General features: G+C 36.5%; 1 protein-coding gene across 1 annotated transcript in view; it reads left to right on the top strand.

Moving 5' to 3' along the window:
• Positions 1–5,138: 5,138 nt before the first annotated feature.
• The window catches only part of BMS1 (BMS1, ribosome biogenesis factor), a 42,215-nt gene continuing 24,052 nt past the window's right edge, over positions 5,139–23,301 (top strand). The window contains exons 1-12 of the mRNA XM_011385327.2: positions 5,139–5,297; positions 6,787–6,999; positions 7,803–7,993; positions 9,323–9,402; positions 11,825–12,013; positions 12,577–12,719; positions 13,447–13,568; positions 13,889–14,082; positions 15,222–15,361; positions 17,130–17,875; positions 18,086–18,187; positions 18,905–19,059. Of these exons, the coding sequence (XP_011383629.1) occupies positions 6,824–6,999; positions 7,803–7,993; positions 9,323–9,402; positions 11,825–12,013; positions 12,577–12,719; positions 13,447–13,568; positions 13,889–14,082; positions 15,222–15,361; positions 17,130–17,875; positions 18,086–18,187; positions 18,905–19,059 (2,238 nt within the window). The 5' untranslated portion in view covers positions 5,139–5,297; positions 6,787–6,823. The remainder of the gene's footprint in view (positions 5,298–6,786; positions 7,000–7,802; positions 7,994–9,322; positions 9,403–11,824; positions 12,014–12,576; positions 12,720–13,446; positions 13,569–13,888; positions 14,083–15,221; positions 15,362–17,129; positions 17,876–18,085; positions 18,188–18,904; positions 19,060–23,301) is intronic.

Genomic DNA, 23,301 nt, shown 5'->3' with positions numbered 1-23,301 from the left:
AGAAAAGAAAGAAAAGAAATGACCACTTTCCTACACCATATACAAGAATAGACTCAAAATAGATTACAGACTTAAATGTAAGACCCAAAACCATAAAACTTCTAGAAGAAAACATAGGCAGTAATTTCTCTGATATTGCTAATAGTAATTTCTTTTCAGACATATCTCCTCAGGCAAAGGAAACAAACAAACAAAAAGTAAACAAATTGGACTATATCTAACTGAAAAGTTTTGTACAGCAAAGGAAATGATCAACACAATGAAAAGACAACCTACTGAATGAGAGAAGATATTCACAGATGATACATCTGATAAGGGGTTAATATCTACAATATACAAAGAACTCATACAATTTAACAAGAAAACAAACAATCCAATTTAAAAATAGGCAGAAGACCTGAATAGATATTTCTCTAAGGAGGAAATACAGTTGGCCAATAGACATATGAAAAGATGCTCAAGGTCACTAATCATCAGGGAAATGCAAATTAAAACCACAATGAGATATCACCTTACACCTGTCAGAATGGCTATCATTAATAAATCAAAGAACAAGTGTTGGCAAAGATGTGAAGAAAAGGGAACCCTTGTACACTGATGGTGGGATTGCAAATTGGTATAGCCACTACAAAAATAGTCTGGAGTCTTATAAGTAGGTTTATCTCAGTAGTAGTAAATATCCTGAACCATTTCCAAAGTGTTTATACCAATTTAAATTCTCATTGGTGCCTTATGTTTTAACAGGCCCATTCTCGTTGCTGCATTGTAAAGTGAATGTACTTTTCAAGTAAAGGTGGAAGCAAGAAGACCTATCAAGAAGTTTTACAGTAATCTATGTGTGATAAAAAGGGGCGCAGCCCAGAGTGGTAGTATTGGAGACAGTGATAAGTGGTTGGATTCTGGTTATATTTTTAAAGGTAAAGTCAACAGAAATTTTCTCACAGGTTGGATATGAAGAAAAGAGAGGAGACAAGGATGTGCCTGAGGTATTTGTCCTAATCAACTTTATGGGAGGAACAGTTATCAATTGAGATAGAAACTGGGCAACTGGTTTGAGAGGAAGAATCATGAGATTCCACTTGGGCATGTTACATTTGAGATTTATTTAGGTATCCAAATGGATATGTCAGGGAGGTAGCTGTAGTTTAAGATACTGGTTGGAGTCACTGATATAAATTTGGGAGTTTTTGGCAAACAATGGTGTATTGGTCAGCGTCCAATTAAGAAAGAGGAACCACAGAGTAATTTTTAACAAGAAAGGTTTACATTAAGAATTATTAACTACAGCCGGAGATTGGAGCAATACGACATGAGCTAGGAGGAACTATAAAGAATATAAGAATAGCAGATCTGAGGAGCAGCCACTACCTTCAGGCAGAGATAAAGGGCCCAGGAAGAGTCTCTCTCCCCACCCTCCGCCAGATGGGATCTAGACCTTAATTGGAGGGGTATGGCCATGGCCTACTGATATTAGGGGAGTCCCTGTGGTGCTTCACCACTGGAACTTGTTGGACATCTCTCTCTAGGTGTTGAGAAAGAAGTGATGTCTCAGGAGAGTCACCCCAAGACGAAACCGCCAGAAGATGGTGGGAGAGAGTCAGTGGGGTGCTGCTAGCTACCAAGTCCTAGAAGGTCCAGCCCTGAAGAAGTCACCTATCTGCAGAGAGCAAAGCAGAACCAGAAAGACTGCTTGTTCCTGCAAAGTCTCTCCATCACCCTCTACTGACAAAACTTAACAGCGTGCCAGTGTCAAAGGAAAAAGGAACCCTCATAGACTGCTAGTGGGAAAGTAAATTGGTACAGCCACTATGGAAAACAGCATAGATGTTCCTCAGAAAACTAAACTAGAATTACTATATGATTTAGCAATCCCTCTTCTGGGTATCTACCTCAAAAATTTGAAAATATTTATCCATAAAGATATATGCACCCTGATGTTCATTGCAGCATTATTCACGATGACCAAGATGTGGAAATAACTGAAGTGCCCTTCAATAGATGATTGGATAAATAAGATGTGGTACATATATACAATAGAATATTACTCAAGCATAAGAAAAGGTGAAATACTGCCATTTGTGACAAAATGGATGGATCTTGAGATAAGCATGCTAAGCAAAATAAGTCAGAAAAAGTTGAGAACCACATGATTAAACTCATATGTGGGATATAAAACTAAAAGCAGCAAAGAACAAGAGAAATAAACAAAAACCATAGACACTGACAACAGTTTAATAATTACTAGAGGTAAAGAAGGGGGGAGGTAGATAAGGGTAAAAGTGGTCAAGTGTATGGTGGCAGAAGATTTGACTTTGAGTAGTGAACATATAATGCAATATACAGGTGATGTATTTTCGAATTGTACACTTGAAACCTGTATAATTCTATTATCAATGTCACCCCAATAAATTTAAGAAAGTATTTAAAGGGCCCAGCTCCATTTTTCCAGAGTAGGCAATGAAGAATGAATTTGTAGCAGAGATACAATAAAATAACTGATACAGATGACATATAAAATTAGAAGACAGAATAACATCACTCAGGGAATAAGTATAGACACAAAAGAAAAGAAGATCAAAGGCTGAGCCCAATGGGCTCTAACTTAAGCAGATCAAGTAGGAGTACAACCAGCAAAGGCCACTGAGAAAGAAAAGTCAGGGCTGTAGGTTGTATTCTGAGAGCAAAGTGAATCTGAGAATAGGATAAGAGGAACCAGAGGACATATTGACAATTCTTTTGTGAAATTTTGCAACAAAAGAGTGCTGAGAAAAGCTGTAGTATCTGGTTAAGAAATGAGGTGAAAGGAGTTTTTGTTTGTTTTAAAGATGAAATGACCGCATGTTGTATGATAATTGAAATAGTCTAGTAAAAACTGATGATGTTGGCAAGAGAACAGACTGGCTGGAGTGATGCTCTGGAGATGATGGGATCCAGTACTCAAGTGCAGGATTTGTTTAGGTGCACACCGCAGTAGTTTGTCTACAGTAACAGGCAAAAAGCAGAGGGGGCCATGGGTGTATGTGGTGGTAAATGTCTACAGTAGTATGAGTCTCCAGATCTATTTTCTTAGAAGTAGGAAGGAAGGAGGAAGTGATGGGATTGAAGAGAGAAGAAAGGTATAAAATACTCTTTTGGAAGAATGGCATGGACCAGGCAAAGTTCCAATTAAAGTAAGCCTGAAGAATTGTGTTTCTACAGGTTTTCTCATTTTATCAAGTAGTTATAATGAGGTGATAGGGAAGCAAGGGACTTAATGAAGTATGCCAAAGTCTCCTGATAATGACTGACCATAGAGTTTAAGCTAGCTTACTCAGGAGGGAGGAGAAGTCATCAAGGGAGGAAGGTAGTAAAATGTTGGTTGGAGGTACTGGGTTACAGGGCATTAGAGGGAATAACCTGGAAAAATAGGAGGTTGTAGTTGGAGTGGGATGCTTCAGGGATTGCAGTCCTTAGATCTGATAAGGTCTAGAGTATGATCATAGGGGAAGTAGGCTGAGCTAAGGCTGAAGACAAGAGTGGAGTTCATGGAGACAAAAGGATGTTAGAAGGATATCTACCTGTACATGGAAATCTCTAAGAGCGGAGTTACAAAACTGTAAACTGTTCACAGATGAGGGAAGTGTGTCCCCTGCAGGGTAGCCTCCTTAGCATAGCATAGTGTATAGTGATGCAAAGTAAATATCTGTGGGATGCTGAGGGAGAAAACAAGCTTGCTGTAAAAGGCATGAAGCATAGGGGGTCTCAATTAGAGTGAACTTAATTTTGTGGGGCAAAGAACTGAGCCCTGGTAGGATCATTGAAAAGAAACCCCCACGGCCAGAGGGATCCAAACTCTAAAAATGTACCCAGTTTTGGAAGCATAAAGACATTCAGCTAACCTGAGATGGGGTTGTCAACATAAGAAACATCCAAACCTATAGAAAATTTTAATGAGTTTATTTGAGCCAAACTGACTGCTGGGAACCAATATCTCAACAAATTAAGAAAATGCTCTGGAGAATGGCAGTTTTGCTGCTTATTTTATACATAACAATCAAAGGAGGCGCCTAAGGAGGGTTACATGAAATTTATGTGGTAAAATAAGGGGATGGGAGAAAGCAGACCAGGGAAATCTCTGGGATTGGAGAAAAAGTAAAACATAGACACACACACTTCTTTTAAATTGGTGGCTATGGGATGGTTAAAAATTAATATTTATAGCACATAGAGATGGTATTCGGGGAACAAGATAACAGTGAAGTGGGTTCTGTGAGGTCATGCTTTGGTCTGCTGGGTTGTGCCTTGAGGGGTCCAGGAAAAGGGATTACACTGATATTCCAAAGGTATGTTATCTTAGGTGCAAAAAGACAACAGACTTAAAGATTATCAAGAAAGTTATGGGCCTAGGATGTGGCTACCCATCATGACCAGCTTTTAGTTAGGAAAATTTATGTTTGGACTATCCTATGCAGTTAATTTAGATCTCTGAGTTTGTAGAACCTGCCACGCTGGCCTCTGGAGCTTGTCAGATTCAGTACGTGGCCCCTTTTTAGTCTACGGCGGTTAGATGAACTCCAAGACAATTCCTCAGGTGGGACTGGGCAAACCTATGCTAGAAAACTACAAGGGTCTGCTTTCTCTCATGGAAAGCCCCTTTCCCAGGGCACAGAAAAAGACCAAGGCATTTCATACTGGGTCAGTTTGTCCCTGCCCTATGTCTACTGGTTCCGGCAAAAGAGAGAATTATGGTACTGAAGGAGCCAAAGAAATGTCTAACTTCGTCATCGTTAATGAATAGCAAGTGAACGAGCCTTAGTGACTCTCAACCAAGTGACATTCCATTATGCCAGTCAGGGGACATGGTGCTTGCGTTTTTCCGAGAAGACGGCGCGGTGATTTCGGGGGTGACAAGGACCAAATATGTTACTTCCGGCTTTTGTCCCGCCCCAAGAAACGGGTGCTAGGCCAGACGGTCTCCACGGCCTGCAAAGGCACTCCGGCGTGCGCAGATAGGAGCCCCAGATCTGTAGTGCAGTACCTGCTTTGAATTCGCCACTCTAGCCGGCCGCTGGGAGTCCTAAGGCCCGGCAGGCGCTGTTCCAGGTGGACGCACTGCACTGCGCAGACGTCGCTTGCGCCCACCCTCAGCCAATCACGAGTCTTCCTTCCGGCTTTCCCCGGAAACCTGTCCTTCCGCCGGTCTTTTTCTTTTGCCCTCTCCTCGTTTCTCACCGGCGGGTGGAGTGTGCGCGTAGGGTCCCTTTCCGTTCCCGGTTTTGTCCATGCGGCCCTGAGAAGGAAAAGCAGTCGTGACCCCGGTAATGGCCGCGCGCTTGGGAGGCGGTGGCGGTGGGATCTCTGGGGCTGGGGCTCTGGAAGGATCGAGAGCCGTGTGCATATTAAGGTCCTCCTTGGGTCTTTCCGGCAGTCTGCCCCTAAGGAGTGTCTCAAACGCTGGCTAGACGTATTTTGTCTCTGCCAAGAAGTACTCCGAGGTCGTTAGGGCAGAGGTTAACTTAATTTGTGCTGAGAGAGGAGGTGGCAGGGACAGTAGAGAGGTCATTTCCTAGTGGAGTAATCCTTGTCGGTGGCTTAGACCGGGGCTAAGTCTGTTGACCCCGAATTATGCTTTTTTCTTCTCCCACCCCCACCCCACCCCCCACAAAAGGAGAAAGGCATTAAGTAGGTACAAGCTCAAAACTAAAATATAATAGAAAAGAAAAATAATCCCTGAAATCATTCACTTATGTAGTTAAAAAGCGTTCTTAGAACCCAGCTCTCTTAAATCTCTGCTAGTGTTTCTTGACATCGTGCTGGTGTATAGGGACTTTATTTCTTCTGTTGTGTCTGTGGGAAATCTTACTGACCTGCAATGCAGCCTTCTAACGTGGCCCTTACTGCGTGGCACGAAAGCCATTAGTTTGAATTTCCATCACTAGTCAAATCATAGCTGTATCCATCTCTTGGCACAGTGCCTAGCACATCATAGGCAGACACAAATATTTATTGAGCTGAAATTAATTGGATGATGTGACCGCCTCTCTCCCCGACATAGGAGCGCTCTTACTGTATACAGCCTGATTTACTAAAAAAACTTACTAATCCAGTAGTTCCCAGTTCATGTGCCGTGAATTCCTGGAATGTTCAGAAATCATTGTAAGGGTTTCAGCAAATCCATGTGGTCTCCAGGTATCATCCACAACTAATCTTATCTCGTGTAGATATTACTGTTTTTAAGTGTACATAGTGATTGTTTAAGTGACTGTTTTAAAAGTTTTACAGAATCAAACTAAAAGTAATCATATAAAATGCTTTAATTATTTAAAATAAAATATCTTAAAAATAGTTTAAGTTTGGAAGCCACTTCATTAGTGCAATTGATATTTAGGGCTGAGCTGTCCGGTATGGTAGGTAACCACTAGTCACTTATGACTATTTAAATTTAGAATTGAATTAATTAAAATTAAATAAAATTATATCTCAGTTTCTGTAGGTACATTTTAAGTTCTCAGTAGCCACATGTAAACAGTTGCTACTGTGTTGAAAATTAAAGTTATAGAATATTTCCATTATTGCAAACACAGACAGTGCTGCTATAGACACTTAAGATGAATAAATAGTAGTCTAAGCAGAGGTAACTAATCTAATTTATAGCATAACAGAGCAGTGAAATTGGGGATAATATTAAGCAGTTTCTACCCCCGTTGGATGAACAAATACATATCTCTTTATAAGGAAATAAATGAATTTTTTGTTTTTCCCTGGATGTGTCTGGATTGTAAAATCCCTCCACCTCCATCAATGTAGATTGTTAGAGTTACTTGTGAATTGGTAAAGAGCCGCTATGGAGACTAAGGACCAGAAGAAACACAGAAAGAAAACTAGTGGGCCTAAAGCTCAGAAGAAAAAAAAACAGTATCTGCAGGATCTCCAACTTGGAGATGAGGAAGTTGCCCAGAAGAGAAACCCCAAAGCTTTTGCAGTCCAGTCTGCTGTGCGGATGGCTCGATCCTTTCACAGGTATGCTTAGCTGAATTCTAATGGTTCTTTCATTTTTTTTCTTTTTAAATAGTAGAAGCTCTCCACATGATGTTTGGATTCATGAGTCTATTCCGCTCTAAAGGACATGAAGATGAATACCATATTTCTTTTACTAAAACATGAGAAGTCTTTCCTGTGGAAAGACTTTTCTCCAGCATCTGCACACTGATTGACTTTTTTTTTTTTTTTTTGGCCCAAGAGAAAAGCATAAGAGTTTTTCTTAATAGAATTTTTTTGTAAACTTTAAAAAATTTCTATGATAATAGATATGCTTGTGTTTTTTTTTTTCCTGGATATTATTAATAGAATTGTAATATGTAGTATTAAATAGCTTTGTTTAATGAATCCTAACTGAAGTCCAAGAAGTGTACTTTAAATATTATTGAATTAGAGTCTCCCAGTAGGAGAGCCAAATATAATTCCATATTCTCTGTTCTTATTCATTATAACTGTCTCCAAAATTCGCCCTTTCTTTTCTTTTTAAACTATTATAGTCAACTAATAAAGCAATTGGATTTAAGGTTTGTATCATTTTCAACACTCTGTACTACTGAAGTCAGTCTGTTACATCTTTACTGAAGTGGTTATTTGGATTGTTAACAAGTCAGTCTGTTACATATTTACTGAAGTGGTTATTTGGATTGTTAACAAGTTAATTGCATACATATGTTGTCTGTTCCGCTCTCTTTAAAATCTTTACTTATAATGATAATGCCTTTCATATTTTGAAAATGAATTTAGCTTTTTTTCTTTCTTTCTTTCTTTCTTTTTTTTACAAATAGGACTCAGGATTTAAAGACAAAAAAGCACCACATTCCATTGGTTGATCGAACTCCACTAGAGCCTCCACCAATAGTGGTGGTGGTGATGGGGCCTCCAAAAGTTGGAAAGAGTACTTTGATCCAGTGCCTTATTCGGAACTTCACCAGGCAGAAGCTGACAGAGATCAGAGGCCCTGTAACGATCGTGTCAGGTAGGAGGGTACTACCCCAGAATGACATGACAGGTATTGTCATCTGAGGGTCATACATGTTTTCGTTGAACATTTTCTTGATCAATAAATGTTAAAGTAATATTGTCATCTCTCTTGTAGTTTTACTAAGTTGGCTGTAGCTTCAAAAAAAGATAGATTCCCAGTAATAATATTGATGTAGATGTATATCTTATTCTCACTGCTGTATGGATTTGCCAGGTGTATTCCTCTGAAAGACTTGGCAGGCCTGGACACGTAGGCTGGTCATAGTGAGCATGTTTATTTAACAGATGGCAAGTACCTCCTATGTGCCAGGGATACCTGCTTGCCCCCATGAAGCCACATTCTTGTAGAAGTGAGGAAGTTTTTCTTTTTCCTGAAGGAACTTCTCTGAGAGATGGTGACCTTTCTCAATTTGAGGGAAGATGAAACAAATCCCCAAAATGGCAGTGGTAGAATCTGAAATCTCTTAGTATAGCAATAATAACAGTTGACCTTGAACTGCACAGGTTTACTTATAAGTGAATTTATGCAGTTGGTCCTTTTTAGGCCCAGGTTTCACATCTGCAGATTCAGCCAACCATGGATCAAAAACAGTATTTTTAGTTCATAGTTCAGAGTCTGTGGATGCAGAGGGCCAACTGTAAGCATTGTTCTGTAGCATATTATGTAAGGAACTTAAACACCTGCAGATTTTTGTGTCCATGGGAGTCCAGGAACCCTTCCCATATGGATACCGAAGGACAGCTGAAGTTTCTGGGGAGTCAAAAGTTACACGTGGATTTTCCACTGTGTGGGCGTCAGAGCCCCTAACTCCCTCATTGTTTAAGGGTCAACTGTAGTTGGATTGAGGCTTTTCTTTGTCTTTAAGGCATTTCTATCATGGTGACTGATTTCTTTAAACTTAATTTAAAATAATGGTTTTTCAATGAACACTTCATTACATTAGGTTGAGAACGTTTTTAGCTAAATGGGAACACAGGAAACTTTGATAGAGATATAATCATTGTCCTACTGCTGAACAACAAGGTCAGGATCCTTACGAAACCTACTTATCTGCCCATTCTAGTTGGAATTTTACCTATTTGAGCACTTTATTCATATGAGTAGACTTTTGATGATATTAAAGAATATAGCAAGATTAGAGAATATAGCAAGAAAACCAAGATGGAATATATTTTATCAGTTTTCTCCTATAAAAATGAACTCTGGCATACTCCCATAAGTGGATATGGTTCTTTACTGGATGCAATTAAAAGTGATAATTAGAATTAATGGATATATTTTTTCAAGATTTTTTTTTTAATAAAATTTTCATTTGCTTCACAGGTAAAAAACGCAGACTCACCATTGTTGAATGTGGATGTGACATTAACATGATGATTGATCTGGCTAAAGTAGCGGATTTGGTAAGTCAGTGGGGGCAATGTGGATTTCTGATGGGAACTTATAGTGGTGTGGTAAGTTATGTATCTCATGTTGAAGGGAAGAAAGGTTTATGATTAAAGGAATGGTGGGTGTCATCAAGGATATAATAGATGTGTTTGAATTGATGATGATAATTATTGTTATAATAAAAATGGAATGAGCACAATGAAATGTATTCTAAAATCTAAAAGCAAACCACAGGATGGAGAAAACCTTTCATGAACATAGCTAATAAAAGCTCACTAAGATACACATACATAAATAATACCATTTCTTGGACCCTTACTGGGTATAGTGCTTATAGCTTCCCAGTATGCTTTAGTGGTAAGTAGATATTATCTCCAGTTTATATATGATAAAAGCAAAGCTCCCAGAAGTTAAGTAATTTGAGGATAGGAACTCTGCTCTTGATGGTTCCAGAACCTCCATTCTAAATGATTATGACAGAATTAACACACAGATTGCCCTTGAGAAGTTATCAGAGTTTATAATAGAAAATCTGTAGAGTACTTAGTGTATGGAAATCTTGCAGCCTCAATTGTGTTTACAGAAATGATACGGTTAGTTAATTATTTTTTAAACAAGCAAAAGTAAGCCAAAAAGAAAACAATTAAGTCATAATGATTAGGAAGTGTGAGGTAACAGATACCTTGTTTTTTGTTTTATTTTGTTTCATTTGATTCAACACTTTCTGGATAGCTGTTTAGTGACGGAGCTACAGACATTCTTTGTCTCAAGAATTCCAAAATATAAAATAAAAATTAATAGAAATGTTATGGCTGTGCCATTTTAATATCAGAAAACTAAATACTATTCAAATTTTGAACATATAATGCTACCATTAATAAAAATAAGTGTGTCATTGTCAACACAAAATAGTATAAACTTATTAAATCTTATATATTTGAAATAGTTTAACACGAGTCATTAGTTTCTCTTTTATGTAATGTATATCAAGTCCATAATTTTAAAGCATACACATTAACAAAGATAACTTTTTAATATATCTTTTTAAGGTTTAGAAAGGAACATCTGCATTTGGTAAAATATTCAAGTTGTACCACAGGGTACACACAATGCATGTTTTCTCTTTCCTTGCCCTACCTCTAAGCTCTCAGTACTCCTCAAAACAGTATCTTTCCAGATGCATCTATAAATATAATGCAGCTCTTTTAAAGGACACACTGTTAATTATACACACTGTTCTGTGCTTTGTTTTTTTCACTTAATATGTCTTGGAGGTATAGACTAAGTAGTATATAGATCAACCTTATTTTTTTTTAAGTATTCCGTTGCGCGTACCACAATTTATTTAACCTGGCTTATGTTGATTGTTCTGCTCTGGATTGTTATAAAGTCTCGAGTCACAGCAAAGGTACACGTGATACATGCGTGTGCATTGGAGGAGTAATACAGTCTTCATTTATCTTCATTTGACAAAGATTGTCAGCTAAAGGACTGTTTACCACCTATTCTTTGGATCCTACAACTAATTGTTTACCCATTGGCACTCCATGATGTCAAATGGAGTTATTATATAGCCAACTCACTCACCTTTACCCTGTTCCAGTGTTGGACAGCTCTGTGTTGCTGGCTTGGCCTCTGCTTTGCAGTAGCAGCTATACTTTCTCATGACGCTCAGTGACCGACCTTCATGCATTTTGTAGTTCAGTGTTATGAATTCCATAATTTAATAGATAAGTTTTTCTGTTTTTTTAAATTGTTTTTAATTAGCTACAGAAAAATGAGAACAGAGATGTCTTTAATATCCTAAAACTAAAAATCTCCAGGAATCAGCTCTGAAATTATTTTGCATGTTTAAAGAGTCATAAATTTTAAAAATTGGACTTATCTGCTTATATTTTCATTTATTATCTCTTCCATTTTTTTGGATATCAGAGATCTGTTATTTGGTTTCCTTGTTAGGGACCTATTACTTAGCGTGGAGTGGAGACTTTTCAGGTAAGGGCCAAATTGTACCCAGCCTTTCCTGAGTTATTTATCATACATCTATATTCTTGAAATAGAAGTTTATATTGTCGTGGCTATTGTCTCATGGTTGCCTTTTAGAGCAAGTCAAAGGGTGGTTTTTTTCTCTACCATGGTAATCTGTAACTAATCATTTGATTTAGTCTAGAGCAAGAGTGGGCACTTTTTTTCTGTAAAGGGCTAGTTAATAAATATTTTAGGCTCAGTGGGTCATAGTTTCTGTTGCAACTACTTAACATTGCACTGTGGCTCAAAAGTAGTTGTAGACAGTACGTAAATGAATTAACGTGGCTGTGTTCCATGATAACTTTAGTTATCGAGACAGGTGATGGGTCAGATTTGGCCCACAGGCTATAGTTTGCTGGTGGTCTGTTTTGTGTAGTTTCCTTGAGAAATTGTGTCTTCCTTTTTTAGGTTCTGATGCTTATAGATGCCAGCTTCGGGTTCGAAATGGAAACATTTGAATTTCTAAACATCTGTCAAGTACATGGCTTTCCTAAAATTATGGGTGTTCTCACTCACCTAGATTCCTTCAAGTATAATAAGCAACTGAAGAAGACAAAGAAGCGATTAAAACACAGGTTCTGGACAGAAGTCTACCCGGTAGGAAGAGAATTATTAATTACTAACACTATAATTTTTTAAAAATAAGATGAGTAAGAGAGGTTAAAAAGCATCTTTGTAGGATTCACCTCCCGAGTTTTCTTTAAAAATCTGTTCATGGTCTCTGGCATATTTTTTCGAGATAGTCTTAATTCCAGACTTCTTGGTATGTCTCATTTGTATCTGTATCCGCCAGCACCAGGCAATGTCTGGCTCTTGTGATTTAATAGAGTTTGTCTGAGGTTTCTCCTAGCTACAAGCCCATTGGTCACAGGATTTTTTCTGTGCCCAGGAGCCTCACTACCCTTTCTGTACAATACTCTAAACAAATTCCTCTGCTTGACTGGAGAGCAGTTTTGAAACTAAAAGTATTTACAGTTCTGTTCCTATGAAGCCCTGATAAGATGATTCCTAAAAGAAGCCAGAGAAGCATTGGCACAGTGGTTTGCTAGAACTCGCTCCTTTTCAGGGTTGCTTCTTATTTAGAGGCATTTATTTTGATGCAGTACTGATAAGAATTTAGTTGAAATTTGATTTTTTGTTCTTTTTTCTTTAATATTCAGGGTGCTAAGCTGTTTTACCTTTCTGGAATGGTACATGGAGAATATCAAAATCAAGAAATTCACAATCTGGGCCGTTTTATTACAGTTATGAAGTTTAGGCCTCTTACATGGCAAACCTCTCACCCTTATATTCTGGCAGACAGGTAAAAAGTGAACGTACATTTTTGCTTTTCTTGTCCATGTATTTCAAAGCTGAAAAGGTTAGAAAAAGAATAGTAATAGAGCTTATTTTGTACTTAATTTTGAATAGTGGAGGGAGAAATGTAGTTGATGGAAAATGCCTACTTTTTTTGTATCATACTTAAAGATGCTGTAGCTTTGGGAATAAAGTATAATATGTTTAGAAAAATGTGAGGATTTTGAAGCATTTAAGGCTACAGGATGTGGCTTCATCGTGCTTTTCTACCCTTAATTTAGACCATGGTCCTCCAATCACTCAAACTGTGTCCTGTGCTTTCATTCCTCTGTGCTTTTTTTCATATTATTTTCTTATCCTGTAATACCCCTTTTCTACCTGGTAGAACCGAAGCCACACTTAAAAACTCAGATCAAAGCTTAATCCTCTTCCAAAAAGGGTTTTTCTGGATATGTTCTCTACTCTTCTCTTACCTCAGGTGCATGCATTTCTCATTTCTAATGTCTTACTTATGGAAAGTATCACATAGAGCCTAAAAGAAGTGCAGTCATATGGTTGCTTTTTTTTTTTTTTTTTTGGTAGATAGTGAACTGTACTTCCTTATTTCTATATTTCCTATAACTTTCTAAAGGTGTTTAGTGAACTAGTGAATGTGAGGAATTATTGACATATGAAGGGAGGTACAAGAACTTTGATATTAATTTCTGCCATATGATTGGGTTTTATTTTTCTAGGATGGAAGATTTGACAAACCCAGAAGATATCCGAAGAAATACCAAGTGTGACCGAAGGGTGTCTCTTTATGGTTATTTAAGAGGAGCACACTTGAAAAACAAATGCCAAATTCACATGCCCGGTATCCTTTTGTTGTAAAATGTACTGTATTCGTAGAACTCTTGGGATACTTGATTTCTTAGGAAAACTGAAAAACAGCCAAAAAAGGTAGAAGCACCGTGCTGGAGGATTTAAGAGTAACTACCAGGCTTTGCATCTGCCAGCAAAGATACTGAGTTAATCAAGTCCCCTCTGCTCTGATGGTGTCGTTTAGCCAGAGAGGCATAGTGCCACTGTCAGATGATGCCTTTGTCATGGCTGAAGCCTTATGACTGTGGGCCATTTCTTCTGACAGTTAATAGACTTGTCAGCTGAAGCCATCTTCTTGTCTCTGTCTTCCAGGTGTAGGAGATTTTGCTGTGAGTGACGTCAGTTTCCTACCAGACCCCTGTGCCCTTCCTGAACAACAAAAGAAGCGCTGTTTAAATGAAAAGGAGAAGTTAGTTTATGCACCTCTCTCTGGAGTCGGTGGGGTGCTGTATGACAAAGATGCTGTCTATGTTGACCTTGGTGGCAGCCATGGCTTCCAGGAATCGGTGAGAGGAAAGTGACAGGAAGTAACATAGTCAGCTTTTATTTACTGAAACTTTTTATCTTTATTCATGTTTATGATAAAGACCACAATGCACATTATAAATATGCAGAGTACTTAATTGTATCAAGGAGAAAGTAAAAATCATGTTCTCCATAACTCCCTGCTGCCAAGATGCACAGGGGATTCTGTGTATCCCAGCGTGGGCATTGCAAGCAGTTTGGCACCTCTGCTTCTGTCTCTCTTTATACAAAATCAGTGTGTTTCCTAGCTCTCTTTGGTCTTTTTCTTTTTTTCTGTTTCTTAACTATATACGTATTTATTTAGGTCATATTATATGTTTAGATTAATATATATTATATGTAAATATAATATGTGGCATTTGTATGTGGGAGAGAAATATTTGTTTAATGAGATCCAACTGTAAATTCTTTTTCTGTTTTTTGCGGCACTTAAGAATATGTGATTTCATTGTTCCATGTTAGTATTTGTAGAGCAGCTTTCATCTGTATACAGCTATATAGTATTTCATTGTATAGATAAACCTCATTTACTGAAGCAAGGGGCTCAGTAAATGAGTGCTAAGGGGCTCACCCTATTTCTCCTGGTTTAAACAGTGCTGCAGTGAGCACCCTTGCGTATGTAGCTTTGCTCACTGGAAAGGATCTTTCTATGCAGTAAATTCCTTGAAGTGAAATTTTTGGATCAAAAGGTAGCAAATTTTTTTAAGTGAACTCTAGATTTTTATTTCTTTTACTGCTTTGAAATGAGATTTTATTGGGCTAAAATAGGTGCTTTCTATAGCATTGACACCAAAAGTTTTTCTAGCTTTTTTTTAAAATTAAGTTTATTAGGGTAACTGGTTAATAAAACGATATATGTTTTAAATTTACAATTCAGTAAGTGTTATGTATAGTGCATTGTGTTCTAGGTAAGTATTTGGGTTACCAGGTGTATACTCCATGAACTTGGAAGAGTTTAATGAAGACAGAGATCAATTTTAAGTGTTATAATAAAACTTTTTTGAGGCAGTAAGGGTTCTCAGGAACTATGTTTAAAGTTAATTTTGAGACAGTAATTGAAAAGTGTGTCTTCAGAATCATTGTGCATTCTTCACTTTCCGTTTCTTGGTGACCTTAATAGGACGAAGCTAGGCCCACCCATGAACTGGTTCAGAGTCTCATTTCCACCCATTCCACTATTGATGCCAAGATGGCTTCAAGTAGAGTGACCCTTTTTTCGGATTCCAAACCACTGGAGTCAGAGGATGTAGATAATCAAGGGTAAGTTTGCTATTTTTCAATTTTTATTTAAAAAAATATATTACAGAAGACTATATTACCCATAACTGCCATCATCATACATTTTGATGTGGGATTCATTTCAGGTTATTTTGTTCTGCTTTGCTTTGTATGTGCATCTGTTTCTGAGGACTCTTCATTTAGGTGGCATTAAATGGAAATATTTTGTTAATATGCAAAATTCAGTTTTTAAAAGACCCAAAATATTCTTCAACTATTACAAAATCTTTTCCGTATGTTGCTTTTTTATTTCTTAGGAAACCTGAGGCCATTTGTCTTTCTTTCAGTGGTCAAAATAGTGGAACAACCAGAGTCAGGGAGCTTGTTAACGTGGCCGGCCAGAAACCATACATCTTGTCTCTAAAAGTTTTGGTTTATTGTAGTGATTTATGACTCCCAATAAAAATGAGTCTGAAAATAATTGAGATTATCTAGTGTATAACTTATTATAACTTATTATCTAGTGTATAACTTATTAGTGTATAACTTATTAGTGTATAACTTATTATATACTAATTATCTAGTGTATAACTTATTAGTGTATAACTTATTATATACTAATGAAGAAAAATACCATCTACTGCCCTCTAACTAGCAGATGATATATATAGCACAGTAATTGACCGCAACGGATCTACTAGTTTGGGGGAATCATCTCTCTAAGCCTCAGTTCCCTAATATGTCAGGAGTTTTTTGTGGTGATTAAATACAGTAGTGTACATAAACTATTCAGCATGATGTAGATAACGAGTATTCCCTAAAAATTCCTTCGTATTACGATCAGTGTTATTAGCCATTTTCATTTTGAGATATTCCTCTAATCATCCTTGTCTACATGGATACTCTTTCTAACATGGTTACAATCATGATACATGTAAAATTTCAATATCCTTTTTCTATACAGTCTCTATATATTCATCATTTTGTTACTATTGATGTATTCTAATCCTTTATCATTTTGTGCGATTTTTAGTATTTCCCTGATCTTTTTTTTCACAATTTTATATGAATTGTTACAGTAAATAGCTTCATAATTTTTTTTATTTCATCCCGTGGTTTTAGCATCTTGATGATGATTCTTTATCAAGTATTGCACTGGTGATTTCAAAATGGCAATATTCTTAACCTGTTATTCCTTCTATATTTGTTAATTGGCATTCCTTAACAAGGAGCTTTCACTTCCACCCCTTTATTTTAATATCATTGTTGACTAGTGAAATTTTTTTTGTTTGTTCTGGTTGTTTTTAGCCCATTAATATCATTATTCTTTCTGTTGCTTACATTGTCCTTTCAGTCTGTCTTCTGCATCTTTTTGGCCTGTTGGTCTTTAAGCAGGTCCAGGCTTGCTTCGTACTTCTCTGCCTTTGACCCGGAGTGAGCCATTTCTCCAAGGATCATCTGTTTCAAGCTTGGAAATGATCAGTCTTCTAAAAGATTTGTTAAACACTTGCTTCCATTTTGACCATTTTTTTCCCTAAAATTAGGCGCTTTTTTTGCCTTTTTTTTTTTTTTTTTTTAAGGCTATCTATTCTCTCTAAGTTCTTTTGAAGAGTGTTGTTAGGAAACTATGAGTTTGCTTTTTAACTATTCCAGTATTTATCAAATCATCCCTTTCTATGCTATGTCATTTAAAACCATTCCTTGACATTATTTTCTGGGGGTTTTCTTTTCCATATTTATTGACTTAACATTCTTGGATTAGTGGATTGTTATACAAATCTAATTATTTTGCATTTACTTGGTAATATAGGTTGTGGATGCCAAAAGAGGAAAAGTATGTGGATTTGAAAACCGGTCGAGTACGTCGGAAAGCCATTTTTGTGGATGAAGATGAGTCTGGAGATAGTGATGTTGAAGATGATGAAGAAATGTTTGAAGGTGACAGGTTGGAAAATAGCTCTAGTGATAATGAAACAGAAGAGGAAGAAAATGCTGAAATTACTGATAAAGTATATATGACTGGTAAAGGTATGAACTGGCAGAAACTTGAGGAGATGGAAGAAGACGTTGAGGTAGATTTGCCAGCATTTGCTGACAGTGACGATGACCTTGAGAAAAGCTCAGAGGATGAAGGAGAAGCAGAGGAAGCTGATGAAAGCAGTGAAGATTCCACTGTAGAAGGAGAGAGGGATATTTTAGTATCCAAGGCTATAGAAGACAGTAAACCAGGTCTTCTACACAGTAATGGTTTGAGCAACAATTTAAATCTGGAGAAGACAATGAAAAAAGCAACCCTCCCTATTTCAGATTCAGGTCATTGTACAGCTGAAGAGGCATTTGCATCTGAAGATGAATCTGAAGAAAGCACTCTTAATACAGAGGAAGAGGATTCAGAAAATGAAGAAGTTATTAGGAAAAAGTTTCCAGAGCCTTCTCAAATGGTCAGTGGTCAGAAACTTGGGTCAGAAAACTTAATTGATGAGACCAGTGATATAGAAGACTTACTCAAAGAGGAAGATTACAAGGAAGAAAATAATTATTCAACAGAAACTTTAGGTATGTTTAAAATAAACTGCCATTATATACTTGGCACTGAAAATGTTCTACAAATAGAATGTGTACATTTGGGGGTCTGCTGTTTTGGATATTTTATTAACTGTTCAAATATTGCACCTCATAAAAGGATTTCAGGATGAATAAGCAGTGAGCTTGAAGCAGAGATGACAGATAAACACACGTAACTGATGTTGGCCTTGGTCATTTCAGGTGCCCTTAAGTGGAAGGAAGACCTTTCCAGGAAAGCAGCTGAGGCCTTTCTGAGGCAGCAACAAACAACTCCAAATCTTCAAAAGTTTATTTATGGAACAGGTAAAAGAGTTCTGGTTTAGACCTAGAAGCATTTTAGTTTCTTAGACTTTTTCTGAAAAGGAGATGGGGAAATTGGTTGAAGGATTAGAATGGTACTTGAGATATCCATAAGGTATTTCTGGCTGTCACAGTTCATATCTGACAGTTGTTTTTAATTATCAGCTCACAAGGACCATAAATTGGTTGTATGAGATAGATATATGGGGTTTGCCATAAAACTTGATGAGAATATCCTCTGTTGTGTTATACTCCCTATATAAAGTCCTTTATGAGAATTTTTTTGTGGAATTTAGCGCCAGAAAAATATAAAATGGCAAATTTTATATCGTAGTTCCCAGTTACTACATGATTAGAACAAGCCAAAGGAGTATGTGTGGGTTAGGAGTATCAGATCAGGAATTGGTGTGTACTGATTTTCATTCAAGTTTTGCCTGATTATGCTTAGTGATTAGGGACTCAACATTCTTCCAGACAAACTCTTTATGATCATTGAAAGCTCTCCCATTATAAATGTCCCTTCCCTACCCCTAGCCTCCAATATTCTCTCTCCTCAGTGCACTCTTTGCTGGTGCTTTGCAGGAGGACAGAAGTCCTGCAGACATGTTTTCTGGCTTTTCTCAGGGGCACCACCATACCTACCACAAACAGGGACCCTCAGTCCGAAGTCCTTTAGGATATAGATTTGTTCTCACTTTTCCATGATGATGGTCTTTTTAGTGACACAAGATAACGAAGAAGATGGTGATACGAGGGAAGAACTTGGAGGGTTGTTTCGTGTCAACCAGCCTGCCAGAGAGTATAAGCACAGGGTTGACTCTTTGGACTGCTCCATATTTCATGTGGAGATGCCCCGTGATTGGGATTTAGAGGAGGTAAGGCTGATTATGAATACTATGTTTGATTTATGAGAGAATTAGAGAATTGTTCTAAAAGAAGGTCGTGTGATTTCCGTATTGCCTATCTGTTATTAGTGTCTTATTTTTATAAGATAACATATTTTCCCAGATATTGGAGTGGATATTTCATGCATCCTTAGCAATAATACGTTCTGAGTTTAGTAGGACCATGTGCATGTGCTATGAAGAAAGGGAAAATGTTCAACTTTTAGCCTGAATAGTAGTGTTACTCTTTAGTTTAAAGCATTACATTTAAGTTTTATACATTTAAAAAATTGTTTTATAACTAAAATAAATGTAATGTTCCTGAGTTAACATATAAAATTTATACTATTTGTAAACAAACAAATCTGTGACACTGGTAAATTTCCTTCCCTGCTCACCACTTGTCAGGCTTAATCCCATCTTAAGACCTCTTGCCCCTCTAGTTTCTCTTCTGGAATGTTCTGATCTTCCCAAGGCTAGCTTCTTTTGATCATTCAGTCAGTTTAGCTTAAATGTCACTCTTCAGAGAAGTCTAGTCACTATCACATTACCTATTTTAATTCATTGAGTAGCACTTACGTACTTTATGAGATTTTATGTAACTGTTTTTTTATGGTAAGATTTAATAGAGATTTTAGAAAACCACATAAAGCAATTATTTAACTTAATGGATTACTAGATGAGTACCCCTGTAACTTCATCTCCCTCCCTGAAGAAGAAACCATGACTCTTAAGATTACCATTTTCTTCCTCATAATTCACCCTCCAAGTTTGCATCAGTAAACACCATTGTTTACTTTTATCATGTATTTGGAGATTTGTTTTCCACTGTGCCTTTTAAATCTTCAAATACATAATCCTCTCCATCTATCTTTTTTTTTACCCCCTTACATTTAATTTTTTAAGAAACTAAGTATTTGGTGTGTAGAGTTTCTCATATTCTGGACTTTGTGGATTCCACTGCATTCCTTTGTGCAGCTTATCAGGCTCCTGTGTCCTCTGTTTTTCCTGTAAGTTGGTACAGAATAATATCAATGGAACTCTGATGATGGAAATAATCTATATATGAACTGTCCAAGGTGGATACTTGTGGCTCAGAACTAAATTTTTAATTTTACTTAAGTTTTATTTAATCTTAATTAATTAGTATTTAAATAACCACATGGTTGTAGCCACCCTGTGAACGTACATCTAGAAGTTTGATTAGATTTAGATTATATATATATTTTTTTTAATTTTTGGCAGGACTGCTTCCTAGGTGGTGGTGTTTTTAATTAGGAGGCACATAAAATCATTTTGTGGTGTTAAAAGTTGTTGATCCTCAATGCCTAGATCCATTAACTTATAAGGATGTAAAACAATGATGATCTGTTCAAATTTCTCTATAATATATATTAACTGGAATACTTCTATAAAGAGAAACTCCCCCTCTTCTACTATTTGGTTACCCAGTTCCACATAAGCAGGATAAATGCTTGATTCTTTTTATCAGTTTTCAGAGTGATTATCCAAAGGCAACTCTTTTTTTTTAAATCATTTTGAACTCATTTAAACATAGTTGAGTGTTTTCTTTCACTGCACTTGTTATCCTTATTGATGCTTGGATTTTTTCCATCTTTGGCTAGTGGAAGTCTCTTCACATTGGTCCTTGTGTTCTTTCGACATGATCATAGTAGTCCTTGATTGTTTTGTTACAATCTGATATGATAAGGTATTCCAGCATCATCTTGTTACATCTCTGATGCCAGACTTGGGAGCAGCCATACATCCTGATTTCTTTTTTAGTACTAAATGGCATTTCACCTTCTCAATCTGGGCATAGTAATACTCATTGCTATGGGTTGATTATTGTTTCTAGGCCTTTTCAAGTAACCAGAGTTAGAATTCATACAGATATTTCCTGTTCAGATTCAGAACTACAGGGTTTTTACTTAACCTCTTTTATCTTACATTTGTAACTCTGTTTTTCCATTGGAGAATTATTTCCTGTTTGAATCCAAAGGTGATGAAATTAGAAAATTGTGTAATTACTCATTTGCTTTATCTGATATATAACATGAAACAGTATCAGTATAACATTACTATTTACTATTAATATTACTGAAAACAATTAAAGTTTTTTCCTCATGTTTTTCCATTTCTCTTTTCAAAAGTGGCCATACCATTTTATATTCCTACCATTAGTGCATGTGGCTTCTGATTTTTCCACATCCTCACCGACACTTGTTATTTATTATGTTTGTTTGTTTTTTTCTTAATAGCCATCTTAGGGTTGTGAAGTGATATCTCATGGTTTGGATTTGCCTTTCCCTGATTGCTGATGGGCCGGTATCTTTTCATGTGCTTATGGGCCATTCATATGTATTATTTGAAGAAATGTGTATTCATACCATTTGCCCATTTAAAAAATTGGGTTATTTGTCTTTTTATCATTGAGTTGTAAGAGTAGTTTATATATTCAGGATAGAAGTCCCTTGTCAGATACATGATTTACAAACATTTTCTCTCATTCTGTAGATTGTCTTTTCTGTGCCCTTTGAAGCACAAAGTTTTAAATTTTAATGAATTACCTGTCTATATTTTTGTTGTTTGTGTGTTTGGTATCATATCCAAGAAACCATTGCCAAATCCAAGATCATAATTTACTCCTATGTTTTTGTTTAAGAGTTTTATAAGATAGTCCTTACGTTTAGGTCTTTGGTCCATTTTGAGTTAATTTTTGTATTTGGTGTGAGTTGCATTCTTTTGCTTGTGAAGATGCAGTTATCACGGTTGAAAAGACTATTCTTTCCCCATTGCCTTGTCTTAGAATCCTAGACAAAAAAATCACTTGACCATAGATAGATGGGTTTATTTATGGATTCTTAATTTTATTCCATTCATCTATACTGTTTCAGTTACCATTGCTTTATATTAAATTTTGAAATTGAGAAGTGTGACTCCAACTTTGTCCTTTTTCAAGATTGTTTTGTCTATTTTGGATCTCTTGTGTTTTCTATATTTTAAGAGCAGCTTTTCCATTTCTACAAAGAAGCCAACTGGAATTCTGATAGGGATTGCAGTGAATCTTGTAGATCCCTTTGGATAGTATTGTTATCTTAACAATATTAAGTCTTCTGATCTATTAATATGGAATACCTTTCTACTTGTTTAGATCTTTAATTTCTTTCAAGAATGTTTTGTAGTTATCAAGAGTATATATAAGCTTTGAATTTTAGTTGAATTTATTCCTAGCATTTTCTTTTTGATGCTGTTATAATTTCATTTTTGGATCGTTCATTGCTAGTATACAGAAATAAAATTTATTGTTGTATATAATACTAGTATCTTACAGCCTTGCTGAACTCATTTATTAGTTCTGATAGTTTTTCATTGGATTCCTTGGGATTTTCTGTATACCAGGTCATATCACCTGTGAATAGAGATAGTTTTCCTTTTTAAACTGGACGCTTTTTATTTCAATTTCTTTCTTAATAGCCCTGGCTAGAACATCTAGTACAATGTTGAATAGAAGTAAAAGTAGACATCCTTCTTCTATTTCTGACCTTAGAGAAAAAGCTCTCAGTCTTTCATCATTAAATATGATGCCAGATGTGGATTTTTTAATGGATGCTCTTTATCATGTTTTCCTTTTATTCTTAGTTTGTTGAGTGCTTTTATCATGGAGATTCTATTTTGTTTGGTTGATTGGTTGGTTGGTTTTCGATTTCCCTAAGTGGATTGTTAAGCGTCATGAAATAAGGATCTTTTGGGAACAGTTTGCTTACAGAGCTTCTTGGCATAGAGTAGACGTTCAGTAAATATTTAGTGAGTAATTATAGGCATAAAGGAATGAGTAAATGAACAAATTTGCTTTTGCATCCATTGTAATCATACTAGCCTCAAGACTACTCTTTGAGAGTGAGGCTGTGTATGAAAAACACGATTCATAACCAAAATATGATTCAGGTGAAAACTAGGACCTATATAAGATTTCTGTAAGTTTGTTTTTGAGGCCTTGGCAGTGAATGACATGTGCTGTTTTAGGTTCCCCAGGAAACAGACTCTGTAGTGGAGAGTTGTGTACAAGGGTTTAATATGTATTTGAGAGGTGCAAACAGTATCTACTATATACTAGATTATCTGGCAGATCTGAGACTGAGAATCTCATCAGTATTCTTGGCACTACTATGCTCTACAAAGTATTTTGTCTTTGACTATTATCGTTGGTCAAAGGAATTAAGTTTTCAAACA

This window comes from Pteropus vampyrus, unplaced genomic scaffold (genome assembly GCF_000151845.1).
Source record: "Pteropus vampyrus isolate Shadow unplaced genomic scaffold, Pvam_2.0 Scaffold681, whole genome shotgun sequence".
In the NCBI taxonomy this organism is placed as follows: Eukaryota; Metazoa; Chordata; class Mammalia; order Chiroptera; family Pteropodidae; genus Pteropus; species Pteropus vampyrus.
Note: the sequence above shows the minus strand (reverse complement) of the source record. Positions and strands in the feature narration are given on the sequence as shown.